This window comes from Heptranchias perlo, chromosome 10 (assembly GCF_035084215.1).
Source record: "Heptranchias perlo isolate sHepPer1 chromosome 10, sHepPer1.hap1, whole genome shotgun sequence".
Lineage (NCBI taxonomy): Eukaryota > Metazoa > Chordata > Chondrichthyes > Hexanchiformes > Hexanchidae > Heptranchias > Heptranchias perlo.
In genome coordinates, this window is record NC_090334.1 from 17,648,335 (window position 1) to 17,668,852 (window position 20,518).

The 20,518-nt window shown below is 44.8% G+C and overlaps 1 protein-coding gene across 4 annotated transcripts in view; it reads right to left on the reverse strand.

Moving 5' to 3' along the window:
• The window catches only part of pcnx1 (pecanex 1), a 275,876-nt gene that overhangs the window by 27,783 nt on the left and 227,575 nt on the right, over nt 1-20,518 (reverse strand). For all 4 annotated transcript variants that reach the window (XM_067991270.1, XM_067991269.1, XM_067991272.1 and 1 more), the window contains 4 exons: nt 15,249-15,464; nt 13,180-13,433; nt 11,502-11,732; nt 3,407-3,507 (listed from right to left, as the gene is read on the reverse strand). In XM_067991270.1, coding sequence (XP_067847371.1) covers nt 3,407-3,507; nt 11,502-11,732; nt 13,180-13,433; nt 15,249-15,464 — 802 coding nt within the window. The remainder of the gene's footprint in view (nt 1-3,406; nt 3,508-11,501; nt 11,733-13,179; nt 13,434-15,248; nt 15,465-20,518) is intronic.

Genomic DNA, 20,518 nt, shown 5'->3' on the forward strand with positions numbered 1-20,518 from the left:
CCTCCTGACGTGCAGGTGGATGTGTCACAGCACTGTGTTATGGAGCTCCACGTGTCAGAGGTAGACGGCGTGGCCGGCGAGGCTGGTGATGCTGTTCGCCCTCCGAGGAGGTCATGACTGCAGCTACGGCGGCCCCCATCCGGAAGATGTACATCTGAAGGGGTCCGCAAGGTAGGTACATGTGTCTGGACACCGGGGTAAGTATGCAAGTTGGTGAATTTTGTTGTTAGGTGGAGGGTGGTGGAGGCCAAACTTTGTCCAAAGTGACAGAGTGGCCTCCTGCAATGAGTGAGGGTCTCCCCCCCACCACCTGTCAAATGGACCTTTGCAGCTGCCACAGACTGATGGCTGCAACACATCCATTTCAACTGGGAGTGTTTCCCCCAGTACGGGAAACAGTCCCAGTTATTTGTAAAATCCCACCCCTCTTAAAATATCACGTTAATCAGGTCTCTAAACGACCTGAAATACCTAGATAAATACCTTAAGTGGCACCCCACCGGCTTTAATTGCCGGCAGGAGCCCCACATGCGGGGGCTGCGCGCGCATGTCAGCGCGTCAGTGGGGAACCCGGAAATGGGGCGGGTTGGAGCCGGGCACCCGACCCGCCCCGGGATTTCCCAATTTTCGTAGCCCCCCCCCGCCAGGAATGCACCCGATTGCGGGTGCGAAAATAGAGCCCTTTGTGTCCTCATCGCAACTTGCTTTTCCACCTATCTTTGTATCATCAGCAAATTTGGCCACAAGACACTCTGTTCCTTTATCCAAGTCATTGATATACATTGTGAATTGTTGAGGCCCCAGCACCGATCCCTGCGGCACCCCACTAGTTACAGATTGCCATTTTGAAAATGACCATTTTATCCCGACTCTTTGGCTAACTAACAGAAAACAATCTCTATCCATGCCAGTATATTACCCCCAACACCATGAGCTCTTATCTTGTGCAGTAATCTTTTACGTGGCATCTTAATGAATGCCTTTTGGAAATCCAAATATACTGCATCCATTGGTTCCCCTTTATCCACCCTGCCCGTTACTTCCTCAAAGACCTCTAATAAATTTGTCAGACATGATTTCCCCTTCATAAAACCATGTTGACTCTCCTTGATTGTAATATGAGTCTCCAAATGTCCTACTACTACTTCTTTAATAATGGATTCTAGCATTTTCCCAATGGCAGATGTTAGGCTAACTGGTCTATAGTTATCTGCTTTCTGTCTCACTCCCTTCTTGAATAGGGGTGTTACGTTTGCGGTTTTCCAATCCGCTGGGACCTTTCCAGAATCTAGTGAATTCTGGAAGATTACAACCAATGCATCCACTATCTCTGTAGCCACTTTCTTTAAGGCCCTCGGATGCAAGCCTTCAGGTCCAGGGGACTTGTCAGCCTTTAGACCCATTAGTTTACCTAGTACTTTTTCTCTAGTGATCGTGATTGTTTTTAGTTCCTCCCTCTCCTTTGCTCTTGATTTTCTACTATTATTGGTATGTTTTTAGTGTCTTCTACTGTGAAGATAGATACAAAATATCTGTTCAATTCCTCTGCCATTTCCTTGTTTTCCATTATTATTTCCCCAGTCTCATCCTCTAAGGGACCAATTTTTACTTTAGCTACCCTCTTCCTTTTTATATACTTGTAGAAGCCTTTACTGTCAGTTTTTATATTTCTTGCTAGTTTACTCTCAATTTATTTTTTCCCTCTTTATTATTCTTTTAGTCATCCTTTGCAGGTTTTTAAAGCTTTCCCAATCTTCGGGCTTACCAGTAATCTTTGCCATGTTGTATATGCTTTTTCTTTTAACCTGATACCATCCTTGACTTCCTTAGTTAGCCATGGTTGGTTCACCCTTTTTGTGGAGTCTTTCCTCCTCACAGGGATATATTTTTGTTGCGAGTCATAAAATATATTTTTAAATGTTTGCCACTGCTTATCCACCATCATACCATCTGATCTGTTTACCCAGTCCACTTTAGCCAATTCGTCCTCATTCCTTTATAACTGCCCTTATTTAATTTTAATACATTAGTTTCAGACCCAAGATCCTTGCTCTCAAACTGGATGTGAAATTCTATCGTGTTATGATCACTGCTTCCCAAGGGATCCTTTACTTTAGTTCATTAATTAATCCTGTTTCGTTACGCATCACCAGATCCAAAATGGCCTGTTCCCTGGTTGGTTCTCCGACGTTTTGATCTAAGAAACAGTCCCTAATACACTCCATGAACTCCTCCTCAGGGCTACTTTTGCCAATTTGATTTGTCCAATCTCTGTGAAAGTTAAAATCGCCCATGATTATTGCATTACCTTTTTTTACAAGCCCCCCCTTATTCCTGATTTATATTTTGCCCTACAGTGTAGCTACTGTTAGAGGACCTATATACTACTCCCACCAGTGATTTCTTTCCCTTGCTATTTCTTACCTCCACCCAAATTGATTCGACCTCTTGATCTTCTGAGCCAACTCAAACTCTATTGAATCACTAGAGGAACTCTAATCTCTAGGATGAGCCTTTGATATGCAGGAAACCAGAGTATGCACAGATTTTAGCATGGTTTCCCCATAATCATGAAGCAACAATCGTGACAAAAATAGAACTTTCTTCCGGTGAGATATCTATATCTGGTATATGTATCATTTTGAAGTTGTGGTAAACCTAAGATTGGAAAACCTCGGCTAAGGTGTGGTGGGAACCTGTAAGCCACTTACTAGGATCAGATATAAATGTTAGACCAGTGATAGGCTCAAGAATAAGTAAGGTTAAGAATAAAGACATAGGTTTCAGTTCATAAGAGACTTGGACTGCTTATGGAAACTGCCATCCAGCAGTGTAGACAAAGAAAAGGTTTTGGGGGAAATCCCGAACTGTAACAACAGCCATTAAAAAGTGAATTTGGCCAAGTGCCATGAGACGTTAATCCTTTTTTTTAAAAAAGGGGCAAAATTGTTAAAACTGGGGCATGGAGGGTTGGTACAGCACTTCATTAGATGGCCTCAGATGAGACTGGGAGCCAATAGTGAGCAATCACTGTAGGGACCCTGCATCTTGCAACTCCATTAATCAGCACAACCTTCACAAACACAAAATGCCAGTAGGTCTTGTTGAAGTCACACCTTAAATCTATTAAGTTGTTCGCATTACTGTCTTTGTCTCCTAATTACCACATTTGGAAGCAAGCCGAGGAATAGGTAATAAATGTTATAATCCTGCTGGCTGGTGAAGCTTATCAAATATTTATCAGTACAACTACTGTATGATGCCTGTGGCTTAGGTCTCCAGGAGTGTGAGATTGCATTCAGATGGAGTCTTCAAACCCCAAAGACAGAAAAATGCATTTGGTACTCATAATTCCAGCATTAGTGTGCAATCCACCATCCATCGATTTGTCAAAGTGAGCGAGTACCTGGACATGTGGTGGGAAGCTGTCCCGAGAGCTCTCCTCCCCAACACACTGAGCCCATAACACAGAATCACCAATGCAGAGTCTCTGTCTGAAGATAGAGGCTGAAAAATAAAAAAAACAAACGATCAGGATCTGCATCATATAAATTCACAGCCCATCACACTGCCTCACTCAGCAAGTTATTTCTGTCACCATGGTGCTTTTTAATCATCAGCAAACATTAACATAAGGTGAAAAGAAAAAAAGAATTACCCTTCAGTCTCACAACAGGATTTCCTATTATTGAGCTACATCCTGCTGGAATGTGCAAAGAAGTGAGTGTCTCTCATGGGGTTATTAAAGGACAATTTTTTTGGCTAAGTATACATATTAATATTGGATGTATTGTACTGTGTTTATGTATTGTCTGATATTCCATTGCGCATCTACCTACATATCTTTATTGTATATAATTATTTAACATTAGTGGCGATAAAGCTTTGAACCTTCCCCTTCCAATTTATACTTCTACATATGACCCTGAGATTTGTTACTTTTGGAGCTTTTTTGAAAATTACATTGAAATATCCATTAATCTTATACTTCAAGATGAAATGAATACCCATAATAAAGACTTTAGGAAAAATACACTGGTTTGGTAATTTCCCTACTGGTCACATAATCTGGCCAATGGACTGCTGTATGCTGCAATCTGAAGCACTCAGTGATCAGCCAATTGAAGGTGTACTATCCCTGTGCAGACTAGGCCTCTGGTACTCTGTACCCAAGGTGTGCCACAAACTACTCCACGAATGAGTGTCGCTGAGTTCAAATAGCCACTGGGTGTGCAACTCAAACCTGGGTCTCTGAAAGGGAGTACAATCCTCATACAACAGAGTCAACAGGTTAGACACTTTAAAACATTTCTATCTCTGCATAATTTATTAAAAATCTTATATGTTTGTGGACTGGAGGACTGCAAATGTTATGCCCCTGTTCAAAAAAAGGGGAGAGAGATAAACTCGGCAACTACAGGACAGTCAACCTAACATCGGTGGTGGGAAAACCTTGAGACACAATAATCCAGGACAAAATTAATTGGCACTTGGAAATGTATGGGCTCATAATTGAAAGTCAGCACGGATTTGTTAAAAGCAAATCATGTTTGACCAACTTGATTGAGTTCTTTGATTAAATAATTGAGAGGGTTGATGAGGTTGATGTGTATATGGGCTTTCAAAAGGTGTTTGATAAAGTACCACACAATGGACACGTTAGCAAAGTTGAAACCTGTGGAATTAAAGGGACAGTGGCAGCGTGGATGCGAAATTGGCTAAGGGCCAGAAAGCAGAGTGTAGTGGTGAACGGTTGTTTTTCAAACTGGAGGAAACTTTACAGTGGTGTCCCCCAGTATTAGGACCACTGCTCTTTTTGATGTATATTAATTTTCTTTTTTTTTATTCGTTCGTGGGATGTGGGCGTCGCTGGCAAGGCCAGCATTTATTGCCCTTCCTTAATTGCCCTTTGTAAACAATTTTACAACACCAAGTTATAGTCCAGCAATTTTATTTTAAATTCACAAGCTTTCGGAGGCTTCCCCCTTCGTCAGGTGAACGATGTGAAATGAAATCCTCGAAATGAAATCGCATTTATAATTCACAGAACAATGCTTGGTGAGTACAGACAGTTTTTTCAACTGCCCGTTGCCAAGGCAATCAGTGTGCAGACAGACAGGTGTTACCTGCCAGGTCTCACAGAATATACAAATCACCAAAAAAAAACAACAAACAAAAAAAAAACAGAGATAGAGAGGTAGAAACATAGAAAAGACAGCAACTGACCCGTTATATTAAAAACAGATAACATTTGTTCGCTGGTGGGGTAACGTGTAGCGTGACATGAACCCAAGATCCCGGTTGAGGCCGTCCTCATGGGTGCGGAACTTGGCTATCAATTTCTGCTCGACGATTTTGCGTTGTCGTGTGTCTCGAAGGCCGCCTTGGAGAACGCTTACCCGAAGGTCGGTGGATGAATGTCCATGACTGCTGAAGTGTTCCCCGACTGGGAGGGAACCCTCCTGTTTGGCGATTGTTGCGCGGTGTCCGTTCATCCGTTGTCGCAGCGTCTGCATGGTCTCGCCAATGTACCATGCTCTGGGGCATCCTTTCCTGCAACGTATGAGGTAGACAACGTTGGCCGAGTCACAGGAGTATGAACCATGCACCTGGTGGGTGGTGTCCTCTCGTGTGATGGTGGTATCTGTGTCGATGATCTGGCATGTCTTGCAGAGGTTACCGTGGCAGGGTTGTGTGGTGTCGTGGACGCTGTTCTCTTGAAAGCTAGGTAATTTGCTGCGAACGATGGTCTGTTTGAGGTTGGGTGGCTGTTTAAAGGCGAGTAGTGGAGGTGTGGGGATGGCCATAGCGAGGTGTTTGTCCTCATTGATGACATGTTGAAGGCTGCGGAGAACATGGCGTAGTTTCTCCGCTCCGGGGAAGTACTGGACGACAAAGGGTACTCTGTTGGTTGCGTCCCGTGTTAGTCTCCTGAGGAGGTCTATGCGATTTTTTGCTGTGGCCCGTCGGAACTGTCGATCGATGAGTCGAGCGTCATATCCCGTTCTTACTAGGGCGTCTTTCAGCGTCTGTAGGTGTCCATCGCGTTCCTCCTCGTCTGAGCAGACCCTGTGTATTCGCAGGGCCTGTCCATAGGGGATGGCCTCTTTGACGTGGTTAGGGTGGAAGCTGGAAAAGTGGAGCATCGTGAGGTTGTCCGTGGGCTTGCGGTAGAGTGAGGTGCTGAGGTGCCCGTCTTTGATGGAGATTCGTGTGTCCAAGAAAGAAACTGATTCTGAGGAGTAGTCCATGGTGAGCTTGATGGTGGGATGGAACTTGTTGATGTTATCGTGTAGTCTCTTCAGTGATTCCTTGCCGTGGGTCCATAGAAAGAAAATGTCGTCGATGTATCTGGTGTATAGTGTTGGTTGGAGGTCTTGTGCAGTGAAGAAGTCCTGCTCGAACTTGTGCATGAAAATGTTGGCGTATTGGGGTGCGAATTTGGTCCCCATGGCTGTTCCGTGTGTTTGGGTAAAGAACTGGTTATCGAAGGTGAAGACATTGTGATCCAGGATGAAACGGATGAGTTGTAGGATGGCGTCTGGAGATTGGCTGTTGTTGGTGTTGAGTATTGATGCTGTCGCAGCGATGCCGTCATCGTGGGGGATACTGGTGTAGAGTGCCGAGACGTCCATCATGGTGAGAAGTGTTCCTGGTTCAACTGGTCCGTGGGTACTGAGTTTTTGTAGGAAGTCTGTAGTGTCGCGACAGAAGCTGGGGGTTCCCTGTACGATGGGTTTCAGGATGCCCTCGATGTATCCAGAGAGGTTCTCACACAGGGTTCCGTTGCCTGATACGATAGGACGTCCGGGTGTGTTGGCTTTGTGTATCTTTGGGAGGCAGTAGAAGTCTCCCACGCGGGGAGTACGTGGGATGAGAGTGCGTAGGATGCTTTGAAGGTCTGGATCGAAGGTCTTGATCAGTTTGTTGAGCTGGTGGGTGTTGAACTGGACAACCAGGAACACTACAGACGGTTACCCGCAGACCCGACCAAAGAACACACCCACCAGCTCAACAAACTGATCAAGACCTTCGATCCAGACCTTCAAAACATCCTACGCACTCTCATCCCACGTACTCCCCGCGTGGGAGACTTCTACTGCCTCCCAAAGATACACAAAGCCAACACACTCGGACGTCCTATCGTATCAGGCAACGGAACCCTGTGTGAGAACCTCTCTGGATACATCGAGGGCATCCTGAAACCCATCGTACAGGGAACCCCCAGCTTCTGTCGCGACACTACAGACTTCCTACAAAAACTCAGTACCCACGGACCAGTTGAACCAGGAACACTTCTCACCATGATGGACGTCTCGGCACTCTACACCAGTATCCCCCACGATGACGGCATCGCTGCGACAGCATCAATACTCAACACCAACAACAGCCAATCTCCAGACGCCATCCTACAACTCATCCGTTTCATCCTGGATCACAATGTCTTCACCTTCGATAACCAGTTCTTTACCCAAACACACGGAACAGCCATGGGGACCAAATTCGCACCCCAATACGCCAACATTTTCATGCACAAGTTCGAGCAGGACTTCTTCACTGCACAAGACCTCCAACCAACACTATACACCAGATACATCGACGACATTTTCTTTCTATGGACCCACGGCAAGGAATCACTGAAGAGACTACACGATAACATCAACAAGTTCCATCCCACCATCAAGCTCACCATGGACTACTCCTCAGAATCAGTTTCTTTCTTGGACACACGAATCTCCATCAAAGACGGGCACCTCAGCACCTCACTCTACCGCAAGCCCACGGACAACCTCACGATGCTCCACTTTTCCAGCTTCCACCCTAACCACGTCAAAGAGGCCATCCCCTATGGACAGGCCCTGCGAATACACAGGGTCTGCTCAGACGAGGAGGAACGCGATGGACACCTACAGACGCTGAAAGACGCCCTAGTAAGAACGGGATATGACGCTCGACTCATCGATCGACAGTTCCGACGGGCCACAGCAAAAAATCGCATAGACCTCCTCAGGAGACTAACACGGGACGCAACCAACAGAGTACCCTTTGTCGTCCAGTACTTCCCCGGAGCGGAGAAACTACGCCATGTTCTCCGCAGCCTTCAACATGTCATCAATGAGGACAAACACCTCGCTATGGCCATCCCCACACCTCCACTACTCGCCTTTAAACAGCCACCCAACCTCAAACAGACCATCGTTCGCAGCAAATTACCTAGCTTTCAAGAGAACAGCGTCCACGACACCACACAACCCTGCCACGGTAACCCCTGCAAGATATGCCAGATCATCGACACAGATACCACCATCACACGAGAGGACACCACCCACCAGGTGCATGGTTCATACTCCTGTGACTCGGCCAACGTTGTCTACCTCATACGTTGCAGGAAAGGATGCCCCAGAGCATGGTACATTGGCGAGACCATGCAGACGCTGCGACAACGGATGAACGGACACCGCGCAACAATCGCCAAACAGGAGGGTTCGCTCCCAGTCGGGGAACACTTCAGCAGTCATGGACATTCATCCACCGACCTTCGGGTAAGCGTTCTCCAAGGCGGCCTTCGAGACACACGACAACGCAAAATCGTCGAGCAGAAATTGATAGCCAAGTTCCGCACCCATGAGGACGGCCTCAACCGGGATCTTGGGTTCATGTCACGCTACACGTTACCCCACCAGCGAACAAATGTTATCTGTTTTTAATATAACGGGTCAGTTGCTGTCTTTTCTATGTTTCTACCTCTCTATCTCTGTTTTTTTTTGTTTGTTGTTTTTTTTTTGGTGATTTGTATATTCTGTGAGACCTGGCAGGTAACACCTGTCTGTCTGCACACTGATTGCCTTGGCAACGGGCAGTTGAAAAAACTGTCTGTACTCACCAAGCATTGTTCTGTGAATTATAAATGCGATTTCATTTCGAGGATTTCATTTCACATCGTTCACCTGACGAAGGGGGAAGCCTCCGAAAGCTTGTGAATTTAAAATAAAATTGCTGGACTATAACTTGGTGTTGTAAAATTGTTTACAATTGTCAACCCCAGTCCATCACCGGCATCTCCACATCTTAATTGCCCTGGAGAAGGTGGTGGTGAGCCGCATTCTTGAACCACTGCAGTCCATGTGGTGAAGGTTCTCCCACAGTGCTGTTAGGTAGGGAGTTCCAGGATTTTGACCCAGCGACAATGAAGGAACGGCGATATATTTCCAAGTCCAGATGGTGTGTGACTTGGAGGGGAACGTGCAGGTGGTGTTGTTCCCATGTGCCTGCTGCCCTTGTCCTTCTAGGTGGTAGAAGTCGTGGGTTTGGGAGGTGCCATAGGACATAGGAACAGGAGTAGGCCATTCAGCCCCTCGTGCCTGCTCCACCATTTGATAAGATCATGGCTGATCTGTGATCTAACTCCAGATACCTGCCTTTGGCCCATATCCCTTAATACCTTTGGTTGCCAAAAAGCTATCTATCTCAGATTTAAATTTAGCAATTGAGCTAGTATCAATTGCCGTTTGCAGAAGAGAGTTCCAAACTTCTACAACCCTTTGTGTGTAGAAATGTTTTCTAATCTCGCTCCTGAAAGGTCTGGCTCTAATTTTTAGACTGTGCCCTCTACTCCTAAAATCCCCAACCAGCGGAAATAGTTTCTCTCTATCTACCCTATCTGTTCGCCGTCGAAGAAGCCTTGGCGAGTTGCTGCAGTGCATCCTGTGGAAGGTACACACTGCAGCCACGGTGTGCTGGTGATGGAGGGAGTGAATGTTTAGGGTGGTGGATGGGGTGCCAATTAAGCGGGCTGCTTTGTCCTGGATGGTGTCGAGCTTCTTGAGTGTTGTTGGAGCTGCACTCATCCAGGCAAGTGGAGAGTATTCCACTCCTGACTTGTGCCTTGTAGATGGTGGAAAGGCTTTGGGGAGTCAGGAGATGAGTCATGTGCTGCACCATACCTAGCCTCTGATCTGCTCTTGTAGCCACAGTATTTATGTGGCTGGTCCAGTTAAGTTTCTGATCAATGGTGACCCCCAGGATGTTGATGGTGGGGGATTCGGCGATGGTAATGCCGTTGCTCAGTTTGGGTTCCGCCAGGACCACTCGGCTCCAGACCTCATTGCAGCCTTGGTCCAAACATGGACAAAAGAGCTGAATTCTAGAGGTGAGGTGAGAGTAACTGTGCTTGACATCAAGGCAGCATTTGACCGAGTGTGGCACCAAGGAGCCCTAGTAAAATTGAAGTCAATGGGAATCAGGGGGAAAACTCTCCAGTGGCTGGAGTCATACCCAGCACAAAGAAAGATGGTAGTGGTTGTTGGAGGCCAATCAACTCAACCCCAGGACATTGCTGCATTAATGACCTGAACTTGGGTATACAGGGCATAATTTCAAAGTCGGCAGATGACACGAAACTCGGAAACGTAGTAAACAGCAAGGAGGAAAGTAACAAACTTCAGGAAGACATAGACAGACTGGCGAAATGGGCAAAAATGGGCAGATGAAATTTAATGCAGAGAAGTGTGAAGTGATGCATTTTGGTAGGAAGAATGAGGAGAGGTAATATAAACTAAATGGTATAATTTTAAAGGGGGTGCAGGAACAGAGAGACCCGAGGGTGCACATACGCAAATCTTTGAAGGTGGCAGAACAACTTGAGAAGGCCGTTAAAAAAGCATATGGGATCCTTGATTTTATAAATAGAGGCATACAGTACAAAAGCAAGGAAGTTATGCTCAGCCTTTATAAAACACTGGTTAAGCTTCAGCTGGAGTATTGTGTTCAATTCTGGATGGTACAGAAGAGATTTACTAGAATGGTGCCAGGAATGAGGGACTTCAGTTCTGTGGAGAGACTGGAGAAGCTGGGATTGTTCTCCTTAGAACAGAGAAGGTTAAGGGGAGATTTAAGAGGTGTTCAAAATCATGAAGGGTTTTGATGAAGTAAATAAGGAGGAAACTGTTTCCAGAGTCAGAAGAGGCGGTAACCAGAGGACACAGATTTAAGGTAATTGGCAAAAGAACCAGAGGTGACAGTGAGTTGTTGTGATCTGGACTGCACTGCCTGAAAGGTGGTGGAAGCAGATTCAATAGTAACTTTCAAAAGGGAAATGGATAAATACTTGAAGGGAAAAAATTTGCAGGGCTCTTGGGAAAGAGCAGGGGAATGGGACTAATTGGATAGCTCAACCAACGAGCCGGCACAGGCAGGATAGGCTGAATGGCCCCCTTCTGCGCTGTATGATTCTATGATTCTACATCTGACGACCAAAAAAGTTTTTCTAGTAATATAGAATCAAAGTATTGTCTGAAAGTAAGGACATTTTGTACTCAATGGTCCTAGCAACACAACCCAAGGCCTATAGCCACCTCACACTGCTCTGCTATGGTGGGTATACACAGTGACTTATCCAATGCTTCATGCACATACAGGAATTGACTAGACATATGGGCTAGAGAATCATGCAAGATGTGACCTTTGCCCAGTGAATGCCGAACAGGTGCTGTTTCTCATACCTTTTCTCTTCGAGAAGCACAGTACTGGATCCAGTTGAGGTAAACCCCACAGAAACTATCTCTCGATACCCCTGCCAGCCTGTGATCATAGTCCTCATCGATGTTCGGATTAAAGGTGGGATCCACGTCCACGTAATTATGGCTAGTACATGCACGAAGTCCATCCTGCATGGTTTCATTAGCAAGCCACTCCTCCAGCTTGGGAGAACTCGTTACATAGAATAAGATACTCTGGGTGTGAACATGAAGACAGAGGATGAAGCCACTGAAATTACGCATGGGTAACCCTTCCCACAAAACAACATCCTTTTAAAATAAATTACATTAACATTGGTCATCCAATATACCATCAGGCTGGCCCATGGGCTCACTTTCACTGTATAGAGCCTCTGTTACCCAGGGTCAACATCAAGCACTCCCAGGTCCAATGTAGCTGGGCCAAATGCAGAATAAAACTCCCGGTACTCTGCTTAAATAATGGACCTTAGCCCCAACCTTATGAAAGCAATCCATACAGCATGATAGTAGCATTATTTCCATTAGTCACAACAGCCATCCCGTGACCTCCCTGACTGAGGCCGGCAACTTATTGCGAACTTATATCAAGAGTGCAGGCTCTTTTGTGCTGTGGGTTGATGACCCGAAAGAAGTTGGTGAGACTGCCCAGATGTATTGGACATAGGATCTTTACAGACAGCAGAGACAGGAGGTAGCTCATTTGTACAGATTGGATTTCAACCAAGCCCTGAGGTGAAAGGGTAGTGTGCTTACCCACTGTACTTTCCTCTCTTCTTGTTGCTTTCTTACTTATTTTCTTTCTGCTACAAAGCTGCAATAAGGAAATGCATCCCAGTCCCTTCTATACTGACAGGCATCCTACTCTCTATCTACCCGGCTCTCTGTTCTGAGGCTAGACTTCCAACTTTTCCCTCTCCACCATACCCAGCTCATTTCTGAGGAGACAGTCAAAGCTAATTAAAGTTTAAAACAAACTCTCTCTCTCTATCACTGTAGCAAGTGACTCGTTGAACTGGTCACCTGAAGTGCTGCGTCATGCATCTGTGACTTACTCTGTCTTGCCAAGTCCCTCAGGCTCCGACGCAAGGCAGAGTTTGTTTAACACTGAGAGGGAGTATAACATGGAAACTCTAAATCTGCTCATTTTCTATTGCACAACACAATGAGATTTTTTTTAACTATGCAAGGGCAACTGGGTAAAGATCACCTCCCATAATGTTCAACTCTGCCTCACCTGGACTACACAAGCAGGAGACATAGGGCAAAATGCAGGTCAGTGTTACGACACCAAGAAGGAGTGGACCCAGGTGACACTGCAGCAATATAGGAGTGGTGGAGGTGCTCAAGAGCCCCTGGATTTCTTGCACCAAGAGATATGTGGTACACACAAAAGATGTAGTCTAATTTTAGTAGACCTTTTAGGCACTGAAATTTCACAGGTCAGGGATTTTTTTTTAAGAGATTCCTCTATCCTGTATTCCAACTGAGAATCCCATAAAGTACAGGAACATTTAAAGGTGGAAAACACTTTTTTTGTGACCTCCACATACTGTTGAGTAGAACCTGGTTAACAGTGCACAGATAATGTTATTATTCATTAAACTATAATCAGATATTAATGTAGTCAGGTGACAATCTGCAGAATTCATGAATACACTACCTTCACGTAGTAAGTTGTGAGGATCTTTCTCAGATCGAACACCTGCAGCATGGAAGCAGCACTGTTGTCAGTGATGCTGTAACCCTCCAGCACATACTTGGTGACCAGAACCTCCCAGGCCAGCCAGCGTTGGCCGAAAGCGGCATTAAAGGACAACATGTGAGGAATGTGACCTGGCTCGCAACAGCAGAATCCCTCGTCTTCCTCAACCCCTTCCGTGATTGCTTCCACCTCCCGCTGTTGACAGTAGGTGCCTGCAAGGGAAGAGGGATGATTAATGCGGATCTGAATTCTGACTTTCACCTGTCCCCATTTTTCCTGAAGGCTTAAGGGTACCAACCGCCTTCCAGTACCACACTCGGGTGGTCATTCTGTACGAGGGACTATCAACAAGCCATCTAACTAGGTGAGGGGCCAAGCTCGATTCAATCCTGAACCAATAACCACATGCACGTATTTTCCTGAAAGGACTGCTGGCTGGCAATCAGGAGCCCTGGCCGACTATATCCTTCCCTCGCCCTGAGGCCAACTACTCGGACTGAGATCAGCTAACTCAGCACTGGGAATCAAGGGGTATGGGGATAGGGCAGTAAAGTGAGGTTGAGGTAGACTATCAGCCATGATCTTAGTGAATGGTGGAGCAGGCTCGAGGGGCTGCAAGGTCTACTTATGTTCTTATGACCTGGAACTGAACCTGGGAATTTCTGCTCTGTGTGCCACAATGCTACACTGAACACTACCTTCATTCATTCTAAGGATGTCAACTGTAGCTTTACATACTCGTTTACAAAAATAATGCATTTTGTTAGGTGACATGGTCAGCATGGGCTCAGTGGTAGCAGTGGTCTCTGACTGAGGAGGTCACAGGTTCAAGCCCCACTCTGGAGATTTAAGCACATAATATAGACTGACACTTCAGTGCAGTAGAGCGAGTGCTCCACTGTCAGAGATGGCTTCTTTTGGATGAGATATTAAACCGAGGTCTCATCTGCTGTCTGGGTTGGACGTAAAAGATTTCACGGCACTATTCAAAAGAAGAGCAGGACAGTTCTCCTGGCCAACATTTATCCATTACTAAAACCGATTACTTGGTCATGTAGCTCATTGCCGTTTATGGGACCTTGCTGTGGGCAAATTAACTACCACGTTTGCCTACATTACAACAGTGGCTACACTTCAAAAGTACTTAACTGGCTGCAGAGCGTTTTGGGACATCCTGAGGATGTGAAAGGTGCTATATAAATGCAAGTTCTTGTTTTCTTTCAGTTGGTTTATAATTCAATCCTACACTTACACACGAGAGTGGGATAGCTTACCAGCACAATTCCCACAATGCACCAAGTCACTGATCAGTATCTGCGGGGATGCATGTTGCACGATTGGTACTAAGCTGGAAGGTTCAGAGTTTGATTCCATGCTCGTCATTGAGTCAGCTGATCTCAGCCAAGACGCTTGTAGGGACAATACAATTGGCCTCCATATCCGCAGACTGGGATGGGGGAGAAGGGGAAACAGGCTGCCATGGTTCCCACTCGATTGTTATTCAGCAACTCTGAGATAGAAAATACGCGCGTGCGTGCGTTTGAGAGAGAAAGTGAGTGTGTGAGTGTGCGTGAGTGTTTAAGTGAGAGATGTGGACAAGATTGCGCTCAACTATGATTACCCCCTTCCCCATTCCCATTATTGAATAACCCACTGGCACTGATGATGTAGCCTCACACATGAAGAATGGTCACTGGGACCAGAGGGGGCTCATATCTGTCGAGTTGTACCCCTATCATGAACACCAGCTCAATGAAAAGAGTCAGAAAAAATTAGAGAAGCAAGAGGAAAGGCCACTTTAAACCCATACAATAAGATTTCCTTTCCTTAGATCAACATCAAAATTGCAGTGTTCATTTCATGAAGTTAACACAATTCAAAGGAAGAAAACAGATTCAAGGATAAATGAACAGAACTGACTTGTGTGTCAATTTAGAGGACGAGGCAGAAAACCTTAGAATCTGAACAATTTTAAAACATTTTTGACCTTCCATTAAGTCAGTGAACTGGAACGCGAGGACTCTCACCTCTGAACTCCAGGCCCCGTAGTTGGTAGGTGACCAGGCCGTTTCCTATTTCTATAAGGTGAACCAGTGCATTGAGGTAGTCGGAGGCGAGGATGAAGCAATCCCCAGTATTGAAATTGCCCCAGCGTCCCAACATCAGGTCCCCACAGAGGCTGTGCTGCAGAGATCTCGTCAAATGCTCGTAAAAGATAGAATTCAGATTGTTGTCATCCGAGCCTACAAAATGAGAAGAAAAATATTAAAGGCATCGAGTAACAGACTGTACTCAGGTTTATGAAAGTGCTTCAAATGTGGAGTGATTCGGTAATCGCTGATGGGTGTCTAGATTTTTAAATCAATTTTTTTTTTATTGCCAGCAGGCTAAAGCATTCTCCCACTGGTAATGGCCCTGACACTAGGATTGCAAATGACCAGTATAAAAGGTGAAGGAAAAACAAGAATGCTGTATGAGTCACTCAGAAAATGACGAGGAACAGAAATACAAACCATGTTGTGAAGCTGTCAGGTCCAGTTTTAAAAACTGCAGCATTAATTTGTTAAAAAAAAGCAAACCTATTTTGTCTATGTTTGCAATCTATTTTTCATCATTCAGTGGCTGGGTCTTATGACATTAATAATGAATACTAAAGCATCAATATGATAGTCCTCTGTTCACTATAGTATTGAAGGCACTAACCCGTTTGAAAGTGTCTTTGTTAAAACAGCAGACAGAAGAATTTCATATGAATGGGTTAATGAGTTACTAATATGGCAAAGTGTGATTTCAACTCACGTGCCTATGAAAACATAGAGTGGATTCACTTACAAAACATATAGGATTTTCTCAGCTAAAACATCCTTAGTAAAGAAAATCCCATACTAAAGGAACTGTGGAAAACAAGACTGATGATGAAGTTTGGTTAAACTTCAGTAAAGAATGTTGTTTCCCACCCCCCCCTGCAAATTTCTTGGGTCTGTTGCAGAACCCCCAGGCATTTGGTGAGATGATCTGCCCTAATCCACCTACCAATGCTGCACTGAACAGATTGTCAGGAATGCGTATGGGGTAGCCCCAGAGCAATCTCTTGTCCCATGTATCCTTCCTGCCTGTGGGGAAGTGCCTAGACTCTGTTCAGCACAGGAATAGGCCATTATTCCCATCAAATCTGTGCCATTGTTTTTCTCTACATTAACCACCTAATCTAATGCCACTCTCTCACTCACTCACTCCCCACACTCCTTAATATTCCTCTTCTTCAAGCAACTATCTCATTGCTTTTTAAACAAATTTACGTTCTCTGCTTTAATAACAGTTTTGTGGCAGAGAATTTCATTTTCTAACCACATTTTGAGTAAGAATTTTTTTTCAAATGTCTCCTGTAATTCTTTTTGTGGTTATCTTAAATTTGTGTCCTCTTGTCACAGTCGCACTTACGACTGGAAACAATCTAATCCCTATTTGCCCTACGAATACCCTTCATAATCTTGAAGTCCTCTATCAGGTCACTCCTTAATCTTCTCAGCTCCAGTGAAAAAAGCCCTAACTTCTCAAGTCTATTATAACAGTAACTTCTCATCCCTGAAAACATCCTATTCAATCTATGTTGCACCTTTTTCACGCTTTTATTTCCTTCCTATAAGGTGCCTGAAACTGCAGACAATACTCCAACTGTGGCTTAACTAAGGTCTTATACAAGTTCAACATTACTTCTGTGCTTTTGTATTCTAGTTAAGGCCGTACAGGTCCTTGGGACATTTTTCTATGTTGAAGGTGCTATATAAATGCAAATTATTGTTACCTACTTGCACTGCCACCTTTCATGACCAATGTATCTGCACACCAAGATCTCTCTGCTCCATTTAAAATCTTAACATTTAAGGTGTCTTTCCTTTCCCTAGTCTTAATTACAAAATGTATTACTTCACATTTTTCTACAGTTTTTGCTACCTATCTGCCCATCCTGCTGACCTATCTATATTCTCCTGCACTTCCCTACGACAGCATGGTTGAGAATGGGAACTTACTTCATGAAGGACAGTATGTGCTGTAAGCTAGGGTGACCCATTACTTCTTCCAAATATGCAAAATTAAACATAGACACTTCAGATATACTTATTTTCAAAGAAGCAGAACCCAGCACCCAATGAGAGGCTAATAAAGACACTTACAAAATTTGGTTGGCATTTGGTGAATCAGTTTTACTGTAATTGAACAGGCAATTTATCGTTTACAGAGTAGCACAGTTATCCATAACAAAGGATGGTAGGGTAACAAGCTGGTTTTATTACAGCAGGATCAGGACAAGTATTGGTGCTATTGCTTGTCAGGGCCATCAGCAGTTTGAGATCATGTTCAGTTCTATTTATACCATCAGTGTGTGAAAACCATTGCCAGGTTTCTCTTCAAGTGAGCTGACCTAAAAAGCTTTGTATTTATATTATATTTCTCAGAAAGCCTCCAAGTGCTTTATACAATGAATTACTATGAAGCACAGTAGCAGTTATTGCATACAGCCATTTTGTAGACAGCAAGATCCCACACAAAGCAATAAGATAAATGACTGGTTAATGTTTCTGACAGAGGAATGTTAGGCAAAACACCAGGATAACTCCCTGCTCGGTTTTAAATAGCGCAATATGACCGTTAACAACATCCATAAGAGAAACAATTTGCATTTATAGAGTACCTTTACCCGTATTAATGACTTGGACTTAGGAGTACAGGGCACAATTTCAAAATGTGCAGATGACACAAAACTTGGAAGGGTAGTGAACAGTGAGGAGGATAGTGATAGACTTCAAGAGGATATAGACAGGCTGGTGGCATGGGCGGAACAATGCGAGGTGATGCACTTCGGTAGGAAAAATGAGGAGAAGCAATATAAACTAGAGGACACAATTCTAAAAGCGGTAGAGGAACAGAGGGATCTGGGGGTTTATGTGCACAAATCATTGAAGGTGGCAGGGCAGGTTGAGAAAGCGGTTAAAAAAGCATACGGGGTCCTGGGCTTTATAAATAGAGGCATCGAGTATAAAAGTAAAGAAATTATGATGAACCTCTATAAAATACTGGTTCGACCACAACTGGAGTGTTGTATCCTGTTCTGAGCACTTCACTTTAGGAAGGATGAGAAGGCCTTAGAGAGGGTGCAGAGGAGATTTACTAGAATGATTCCAGGGATGAGGGACTTTAGTTACGTGGATAGACTAGAAAAGCTGGGATTGTTGTCCTTGGAACAGAGAAGGATGAGAGGAGATTTGATAGAGGTATTTAAAATCATGAAAGGTCTAGACAGAGTAGATAGAGAGAAACTGTTCCCATTGGCAGAAGGTTCAAGAACCAGAGGGCATAGATTTAAGGTGATTGGCAAATGAACCAAAGGTGACATGAGGAAAAACTTCTTACACAGAGAGTGGCTAGGATCTGGAATGCACTGCCCGAGGGAGTGGTGGAGGCAAATTCAATCATGGCCTTCGAAAGGGAACTGGATAAGTACTTGAAACGAAAAAATGTGCAGGGCTACAGGGATAGGGCAGGGGAGTGGGATCAGCTGGACGGCTCATGCATAGAGCTGGCGCGGACTCGTTGGGCCGAATGGCCTCCTTCCGCGCTGTAACCTTTCTATGATTCTATAAGGCACTTCGTAAATAGACGTCTGGAAAATGGACACTAGGCATAATGGAGATATTAGGAGGGGTAACCAAAGACTTGGTCTAAGAGATGGGCTTTGAGAAGGTTATTACAGGAGGAGAGAGATGGAGGGGTAGAGTGGTGTGGAGAGGGACTTCCAGAGATTAAGATCCAAGGGGATAAAGGCCCAGCCAACAACAGCGATACAAATGAAGGGGAGATGTACAAGAGGCTAGCTTCAGAAAAAAGGAGTTTGGGGGTGATAAAGGGCTGGAGCAGAATGCAGACGCAGGGTGCGCACGCTATATAGAGATTTAAAGGCAAAGACAGGCATTTTATACTTATGAGGACTTAGTACAAGGCAGTATATATGAAGAGTTTTGAGCAAGTTGGAGTTTATGGAGGGTGGAGGATGGGAGGCCAGCAAGGACAGCACTGGATTAATCAAGTCTGGAGGTGTTAGGGGTTTTAGTGCTGGAAGAGCTGAGGTAGGGGCAGAAGTGAGCAATGCTGTACAAGTGAAAGCAAGTGGTCTTTGTGAAGGAGCATATAATAAGTTCTGAAGCTCACGCAGGGCTGAACAGGATGCCGAGGTTACAAACATTCTGGTTTGGCCTGAGAGAATGGCAAGAGAGCTGAGTTTCTGGCTGAGGCTGAAGACTATGGCTTTGGTCTTCCCAATGTTCAGCTACAGGAAGTCAAGACTCATCCAAGATTGGATGTCAGAGAAGTCCAACAGTACAGAGACAGTTAAGGGCCCAAGAGATGTGGTGGACAGGTATAGCTAGGTATCATCTGCATACATGTGAAAACTGACCCCATATCGGCAGATGAGGTCACCGAGGAGCAGCTTGTAGATGAGGAATAGGAGAGGGCCGAGGATAAATCTCTGGGGACTCTGGAGGTGATAGTGCAAGATTGGGAAGAGAAGCCATTGCCTATGTTTAGATAGCCAAGAGTGGAACTATGTAAGGGCAGTCCCAGAGAGGTCGATAATGGAGGAGAGGCGATGGGAGGGTGGTATGTTTGACCATGTTGAACATTGCAGAGTGGCTGCAGAGAGATAAAGCATCCTGGTCAGAGTTATGGAGGATGTCTTTCATGACTGGTTGGGGCTGTTTGGTTGCTGTAGGAAGGATGGAAACTGAGCTGGAGGGATTCGAACTGGGAATTACAGAAGAGATATGCACAGAGCTGAGAGGTGAGACCAGAATAGGCAGAGGTGTGCCGTGCCACACTCTTCACCCCAGGCAACTCATTTCAGTATCAAGTACTGTATGGTCAGGTACAGTATGGGTTAGAGTAAAACCACCTCTATGCCACTCCTAGAATGCATCTTAACCCCAATCTCACAAGAGCACTCTTCAATCTAATTTTCTCATTTCCTGCACCAGTAATCTTTATAGCCTGAGGTTAGCTACCAATATTCCATTGACGGCAACACTTGCTAGAAATTGGATTAGAATTGTTCAAATTCATTACACTTAAGATTTAGAGAGAAGGGACTTTCATCACACCAGCCTGGGCTGAATTTGAACCCAGGTCCCAAAGGTGAAATAAAAATTTGCTGATCTACTGCACCACTCAGTCCTCTTTATGGAGACGTTACATTTCAGTGCTAACCATATGTTTATGTTTGAAAGTTTTATTGTAGGTCATT